Genomic DNA, 8,780 nt, shown 5'->3' on the forward strand with positions numbered 1-8,780 from the left:
AGGATGAAGGCTACCTTCTCCCTCAGGCACCGGAAAGATCACTCCTAACAGGGTCTTCGCTGCTTGTCAGATGGAGGAAGACAGGCTCAACAACCCTTTCTGCAGCTACAGTTCCCCAGGTGATTTCATCTTGAAGCAGTCAATATATAAAATTGGTGTATTTTGAAATGGTGTGTTCTTAAACCTTTACATGTCAACTGCATTGTAAAAATGAAATGTTTTTTCTTTTTTAGGATGCTTCAAAAGTGATAGAAACCCAGGAAAAAAATTTTTTTTTCTAGATTCAGAGCAAGTCTGTTTGAAAATAAAACAACCTGGCCAAAGAAAATCTGCTGACAACTTAAAGATGAACAGTCATCAGTCTTAATGGTAATAGCAATCTGAAGCCACTGGAAAATTTCAAGCAACTAAATCTAACAATTAGAGCTGTGATATTTGTGTAAAAATATCACCTTTCTAGAAGTTACTTTTGCCTGTTTTGAAGAGTGAATTTAAGACAGAATTACCTAAAATACAGATATTGCTGTATACATAAAATTCACTGTGGAGGGCCTAGAAGACACAAGTTGACAGGATAAGGTGAAACTGAGCAGACACCTATTCAGGCCAGTGGGTAAAGCCATTCTACACCTCACAGCAAAAGGCAAAACTGTGAAGAACAATTCCAGGGGCAGAAGTTACGAAGATAGACACTTCAAACTGCAGGTGTTTATTCTGGACCTAGTTGGGGATTTTGTGTGTCTTTTTCATAATAGTTTTTAAGATTTACAATTTTCCTTTTTTTTTTTTTTTTTGGTACCGGGGATTGAACTCGGGTCCTTGAGTTTGCAAGGCAGGCCACCGAACCGCTGAGCTAAATCCCCGGCCTATCCTTTTTCTAAGATATAAATTAACCCCAGTTTTATAGTAATAAAGAGTATGGTTTCCACAAGCTCGTGGGCTTCAAACTTTGCCCTGAGAAGCTTCCCAGGACGATGGTGACACTGAAGGGGCTACTATGGGGACCCAGAGTCTCCAGGTCCAGATAAGTCCTAAGGACAGCCACACTTCCATCTGTTTACATGTGCTGCTTCTGCATCAGGGGTGGACTGGTAAAGGTATTCAGATGCTTTAAACCTTGTTATGGCTTGTGTTTCCATGTCCCCCCAGAGCCTCATGTGAATGAGGAGGGGCTACTTAGAAGGTGGCTGAATCTACAGTGTGTGATTCATGGCACAGTGGTAGGCCCAACAGCACTAGGACTAGTCTGACTAAGATAAAAGGGGAAGGGAGATGCTGTTAACTGTCTTGTGCCAGCCATATTGTTTCTTCCCTGTGATGCCGGTCTGCCATTCACCCTGCCTTGGAGACAGCTGCTTATGGACTGAAACTCTACAAACTGTGAGCTAAAGAAAGCTTTCCTCCTTTAACTTTGGGTGTTGGATATTTTGTCTCAGCCACAAGAGAAAAGTAACCAAGACAAACCTTTTTTTTTTGGTACTGGGGATCAAACTTGGGTCCTTGTGCTTGCAAGGCAGGCGGCAGAACCACTGAACTAAATCCCCAACCCTAAGACAAACCTTTTTAAAGGCTTAAAAATTACTGGTTTGTAATAATGCTTCCCAAAGAGGGTGGAGGAGACTGTGGTAGAGAATAATGTATACATATCTAATCTGTCAAACTGAAAAAATTTTTAAATACAAAAATCATATACTTGGTTGCTATGGCAATGAAAAGTGGCTATAAAGTTTTTAAGCATCTACTTTCACTCTCCATGTTCATCTCAATGCCCGTTAGAAACATTCTTTAAACTAACATCTGCCTATGAATTACTGGTCTTTATCAACAGTAAAATTTTTCTAATCAAAATATATTAATTCAAAATTCAATTAATAAATATAGATAAATGATTAGTTGTAAAATAAAAAGAAATAAAATATCCTAAATTTGTAAAGTTAAAAAAGCTGGGTAGCAATGCTGCCAGAGAATTTTTATCATGGGCTGGGGGTATAGCTCAGTGGTACACTGTGTTCTTAGGGTGCACAAAGCCCTGGGATTAATCCACAACACCAAAAACAAGATCTTAAGTCATAAAAACCATGAACTTAATTTTTATAACAAATATAGTTTGTAACAGTAAAACAATGCATCTTAATGAAGGTTGTTACTCCCACACCCAGAATGTTTTAGGAATCTGTGGGGGAGTTTCTGGTTCACTTGAAAAACAATTAGCATTAAGGACTAAGAGGGTAAAAATCCTTAGTATTACCCAAAGCACAATTGTCCTGAACAATGTTCAATGTCCTACCAGATACGGGCAAAAAAACCTATTTATAATTATGTGAGTATCAGACCCAGATAATTACATCTATATAGAACTTTAAAGACAAAGTGCTTTCCCATGGTACCAGCACTGACAATGATATAACACGGTAATAAAGGAAGAGTGAGGAATATCTTTCTCAGAACTTTATCAAGGGCCAGTTACCATTCCAAAAGACCATGACAATAACACCAATCAACACGGAAGTCCCTGTGGCATGGCATCTGCAGCTACTACAGTCGTGGCCATTCTACATGCCTGTAACTTCTTCATTGTGTCATCAACCGTGTCCCATCTAAACGACGTTTACTCATTATTATGTTCTGTATAAGGCACTGGTTTAAACACTATGCTTAAATTTGTTAACACTGGCAATAATCCTATGAGGTGTATACTATTATTCTTTCCATTTCCACTTGATAAAACTAAAGCTCATAGAGGTGAAGTAGCTATGAGGTTAAGGAATAAAGATCAGAGCCAGAATCTAAGGTAGGAGAGCAGGATCCCAGAAACCACTGTTCTTCTTAATCCTAATTCTACTATTCATTTACTTACTACATGTACATGAATCCCCCTAAATTTGTTTCCACATCAGTAAAAGTGAACTCCCGGGAGCAGTACATGAAATAAACAACACAGTACAGCTAGCAGCTATGGTGAATAGCACTGAATACCCACACCACATTGTAAGGGCTCAGTAATGGTAGCTGATATTATTCTCCTGTATTTCTTCTATACAATTCTGAAACGGTGGCTACTCTTACTCTGTATTCTATTCTATTACTCTACACACATTATTCTCCTCTAATTACTTTAATGACAATACAATGCCAATCAAAATTCCAATATTAATATTTTAAAGGCTAATCTGCCTTTGCTATGTGTCAATGTTAAAAATTTGGCAATATCTATTAAATCTGCTACACATTTACCACCTGACTCAGCAGGCTTGCTTCAGTAATTACAACAAGTAAAAGTAACAAGGTTACTTAAAATATTAAAAATGTCTTTTGTACAAAAAGACCTTACTTTGGTAAATATTGCTGTGGAACATACCCCAACTTCAGTCATCCTTACCTCTAACCTCTGTGTCTGGTCCTTGCCCAAAAGGTCACGAACTTCTTCATTATATATTTCCAAATATGACACTCGAACCAAAAATCTATAAATAAATAAATCTATAAACAAATCTATAAATATTTTAGTACAAAGTCAATAAAACATTTATAATTTTTTTAAAGTTTCTAAAATGCTGATCTATGTAGTTTTCCTATGTTTGCACTTCTCAATACAAGAAAACAATTCTCTTTTACCTTGTATCACCTTCTGCTTTTGCAATATGACCAAATATGTGTGCAAATGAATTGGGAATAATTCCTCTAAGTTCAGGAACAGCTCGAACACCTTCCATGGTAAAAGTTTTGCCTGTTCCGGTCTGACCATATGCAAATATAGTCCCTGAAAAAGAAAAAGAGAATCAGTCACTTTTTAGAGTCTACTGCTACAGAATAACCCTCAAAAGTAATTCCTTTTACAACGTAATGGGGCAAGGGATTTAGCTCAGTGGTTCCATTGCCTGCTTCACAAGCACAAGGACCCAAATCCAATCCCCAGTACCAAAAACAAAAACAAAATAGACAATGTAATGTAATTTATGTCTTGAATTCAAAATTTAATCTAGTAAAAAATTCACCTTTATTATCAAAATATATCACACTACTCTGTGATATATAAAGCACTATTATAGCATCAGAGTCAATGAGATGTTTCTAATTGTCAATAAAAAGTAGCCTAAGCACTCAATTCAAGATCTTACCATATAGCTAATTATAAGCAATTTTAAGAACTGTATAAAGAAATTATAAGAAATGCATATATTAATTGCTTATGGTGGGCATTAAATTGGAGAAGGCAAAGAAATACAGCACAAGCATATAGCCCCTAGAGCTGGTCAACCTCAGTCTGAACTTGTACCTGCCACTTTTGGGCTACTTGACCCTAAACAAGTTATCTGACCAGAGATTGCCTCTTCAGCTAAAGAAACTGGAGGGCCCTAACCACGTAGGGTCAGGATGACTATATTATTTTGGGTCTTATAATAAAAGCAAAGTGAAGCCACAGAATGATCTTTCTGTCAAGAGCAGCGGCACTGTGATCACTATGGCTATGTCATGGATGAAGCAAGGAAGCAAGGGTAGATATGGAAAAACCAGTTGGAGAGGTAGAACAGTGGCCAAGACAATGCAATACAAGATGGCCTAGGCCCTAGGGTGACAGCCATGAATGGAAAGTGTTCTTGCACTATGAATAGCCTATCCCACTAACAAATGACATGATCATTTTCAGATTCTTTAATAAATATAATCACAGCACATACCATAGTTTTTTGGGTTTTTTTCATTTTGTTTTGTTTTGTTTTGTTTTTTTGTACCAGGGATTGAACTCAGGACCTTGTGCTTGCAAGAAAGGTACAGTACCAAGGAGCTAATCCCCAGCCCCACATAGAGATTTTTTAAAACACCTACACTTTTTTCAAACTGCTAACTATTTCAATCTCTGTCACTAGGAATATAACTTACTACATTCAAAGTAGCTAAAATTTTATGAACTCCTAGAAATACAATGAATTATCCAATAATAAGCTGTCTAATGAGCATAGCTACTATTTACTGATCATTTACTATGTGATAGACCAAGTCCCTTGTATGCATTATTTTACTTTCACCCTAATCCTAAGGGATAGGCATATTTGTACTTCCACAATTTATTTAGAAAAATGGGGATAAATGTTGAGTAAATGAGTCAATGTCATAAACAGCAAAATTCTAACATAATCCATCCAGCTCTGAGCCCATATATATTTTTTATCCAGTATGCAAGGGCCAAAAATTTTAATTCAAAATTAGTTCCTAATTCAACTTCCATGAATGCATTAAATTGATGAAGATTATAAAAAGATACCAATCTATACTTTTTAGAATTGAGAAAAGCCAACCAGGGATTACTAACAATGAGAGAATTTCAGAGGACAAGACATTTTCGGAGACAAGAGTCAGAATTTCCGGTTTTTAAATGTCAAGCTTCATTCTAATGCTATAAAGTTTCCTTCAACATGAACTTCTCTTAAAATATTACTTTTAAAAAAATCTAAAATGGCACTTGGGAGGCTGAGGCAGGAGCAATGCAAATTTGAGTAAAAAAAAAGTGACTAAAATGTTTTATTGTCTCATTTCCTATGTATTAAAAATACTAAAAGGTTTGCACAAAAACCTACACTTGAATGCTCATAGCAGTTTTACTGATAATTGTCAAAACTTGGAAAAAATAAAGTTTTCAGTAGGTGAACAGATAAACTGTGATACATCCAATAAACTAATACTCAGGCCTAAAATTAAATGCGCTATCAACTCAAGAAAAGAAGGGGATAAACTTAAAAGCTTACTACTCAGTCAAAGAAGCCCATCTGAAAAGGTTACAAACTGTATGTCATTCTGGAAAAGGCAAAACTATGGAGGCCGGAAACCCATCAGTGCTGCCAGGCTGAGAGGGAGGTGAGCGAGGCAGCACAGATCTGAGCCTGTGGACACCGCAGGGCTTTGCATGCACTGTCATGTCAGGTAGGAACCGCTGCACATCTGCCCAAGACCACAGGACGGACAGCACCAAGAGGGAACCACCAAATAAACTGCGGGCTTCAGATGACACTGACTCACACATGTGCTCCTCTGCAGTAGGAAGGCCATCGCGGAGGAGACTGTGACTGTGCGGGGTGGGAATTACATGAGAACCTGCTGTATACGCTGCCGTGAATTTTACTGTAAACCTAAAATTACTCTAAAAAGCTTATTAATTTTTTAAAAATATTTTATTTATTTTTTTATTTATTCATTTATTCATTTAGAGACAGGGTTTTGCTATCTCACCTAGGCTGGTCTCAAAAGCCCAGGCTCCCACATAGCTGGGAGCTCCCACTACAGCATCCAAGTAAAATTATTTTTAAATAACAGAAAGATCACTGGGCATGGTGGCACACACCTGTAATCCCAGCACTCAGGAGGCTGAGGCAGGAGGATCGCTGTGAGTTCAAGACCAGCCTGGGTGGGCTACATAGTGAATTCCAGGGCAGTCTCAACTACATAGTGAGACCCTGTCTCAAAAAAAAAAAAAAAAAAAAAAAAAGAAAGAAAGAAAGATCACATATTTGCCCATCAGAAACCAAAAAGTTATAGCTAAATGACATTTTAATAATGAACAGTAAACTGCATTATTTATTACAGCATTATAATTTTTGTCCTTTTTCATGTTTTTCTATTGTTACAATTTTCAGTAAGCATGAGACACTAGAAAATAATGTCCAAACTCTTGATATTCAAATACTATTCTGTATAACATTTATTTTTAAAAACATACAATTCTTTTAACTTAAAATGAAACTAGTGAACACTTGTGCTTCCAACTAAGATGGAAAAGGACAAATTTACCTTCTTGATAGAAATTGTGATGACAAAAACATATGAAACAATAGTTTGCAAGACAGTGAACACCAATCAGTAAAGGACTGTGATTTCTAAAGGATGGAAAATAGGTGAAGCAGGTCCTATGACTGTCCCCTTTTCTCTCTTAAGAGAAAATTCCAGCATGGAACAGGAGGGGTCCCTGAGCATACGTCAGCAGACTCCCTGAATTAAGGACAAGGTACCAAGAGCTCCATAGTGAGACTGCAGGGCCAAGGAGGCATGAGCTGCAAAGCTGGATCTCAGCCATCTGTAAAGTACCCTTGAGTGCTGACCACCACAGGAGTAAGGGGAAACCAAAGCAAGCACTGGGAAAGACAAACTGGCAGAACAGGAGGGATGGATGCTGACCATTCACAAAAGGCAGGAACAAGATCTGTTCCCACCATGCAGAATGGAAAACCCCGTGATTCACAGGAAGTTAGGCATAGTGTACAGGAGTGTCTCACCTCAGCAGTGGAGAGCAATTAGCTCTGGAATACATATGGCTCTGAAATTTACTAACAAATTTTTTTAAAAGATATGACCCATAATGAAGAAACTAACCAATTCATTAAAACTAAGTTAGAGGGCTGGGGATTTACTTCAGTGGTACTGGTGCCTGCCTGGCAAGCACAAGGTTCTAAGTTTGATCCCCGGTACATTAAAAAAAAAAAAAAATAGAAGTCAGAACTGACATTGATGTTAGAATTAGCAGACAAGTACATTTAAAAAATTATGAAAATTATACTCAATATGTTAAAATTTTAAGAAGAAATGTGAATGAGAGATACAAAAATCCAAATAAAACTTGTTAGAGATGACTACTATGATGAGTGAAATGAAAGATACAACAACAAACAATGTCAGTGGCAGATTAGACACTGCAAAAGAAAGCATTAATAAAGTAGAAAACAAACCAGTAGAAGCAACCCAGAGAGAAAACAGAATACAGAACAGAGCAGCAGTGACTTTATAAGCAGCGTAATTTCAAGCAGCTCTATGTCTTTGGAGCTCCCAAAAAGGTGTAAGGTGGGAAGAGAAAGAATATTTAAAGAAATGAGCTGAAATATTCTAAAAAATTCATAAAAATTACAAATTCACAAAGCTTAATAATCTACAAGCACAAGAAACACAAAGAAAATATAACAAAAATATAAATTGCAAGAAACCAATGATAATGAAAATCTTAAAACAACAAAAACAGATCCAGAGGAACAAAGGCATATTATATATATGATAAGGATGTAGCCAGGCCTGGTACCAAATGCCTGTAATCCCAGCACTCAAGAGGCTGAGGCAGGAGGACTGCCACAATTCAAGGTGAGCCTGGGGTACATAAGTAAGTGCAAGGTCAGACTGAACTCTGTAGTAAGAATTTGTCTCAAAAAAAAAAAATGGAACAAAAACTGACAGAACCTAAAGAAATAGGCAAATCTGAAAATATAGTCAGAAAATACAATACGCCTCTCTCAATAACTGACAGATCAAGTAGATTGAATGTAAATATGTGGAACATTTAAACAACACTATAAAACAAATTAACCAAGACATTTGTAGAACATTCTGTTTGACAGCAAAATACATACACACTCAGGCACAAATATATTTTTTTCAAGTACACACAAAGCATTTACTAATAATATTTTAGGATATAAAACAAGTCAAGAAATTTAAGACTCAAATCATACAAAGTATATTCCCTAAAATGAAATTAAACTAGAATAAGTAACAGAAAAGTCTTGGAAAAATCTCAAAAAATCTAAAAACTAAGAACACACTTTTAAATCACTCAGGATTCAAAGAAGAAATGAAGAGGTAAAGTAGAAAATACTTTGAACTGCATTTAAAAATTAAAACACAGTATGTCAAAATTGATGGGAGCTCGGGATTTAGCTCAGTGGTGCTGCCACCTGCCTCCAAAGCACAAGGTCCCCAATTTGATCCCCTAGTACCCAAAAAAAAAAAAAAAAAAAAAAAAAAAA

General features: G+C 36.6%; 1 protein-coding gene across 4 annotated transcripts in view; it reads right to left on the bottom strand.

The window, feature by feature from the left end:
* Kif3a (kinesin family member 3A) overlaps positions 1–8,780 on the bottom strand; it is a 42,751-nt gene that overhangs the window by 25,967 nt on the left and 8,004 nt on the right. For all 4 annotated transcript variants that reach the window (XM_033761560.1, XM_010639750.3, XM_010639752.3 and 1 more), the window contains exons 3-4: positions 3,616–3,760; positions 3,380–3,464 (exon numbers count right to left, since the gene is read on the bottom strand). In XM_033761560.1, the coding sequence (XP_033617451.1) occupies positions 3,380–3,464; positions 3,616–3,760 (230 nt within the window). The remainder of the gene's footprint in view (positions 1–3,379; positions 3,465–3,615; positions 3,761–8,780) is intronic.

The sequence above is a fragment of the Fukomys damarensis genome, unplaced genomic scaffold (assembly GCF_012274545.1).
Source record: "Fukomys damarensis isolate Sample0158 unplaced genomic scaffold, DMR_v1.0_HiC HiC_scaffold_9, whole genome shotgun sequence".
Taxonomy (NCBI): Eukaryota; Metazoa; Chordata; class Mammalia; order Rodentia; family Bathyergidae; genus Fukomys; species Fukomys damarensis.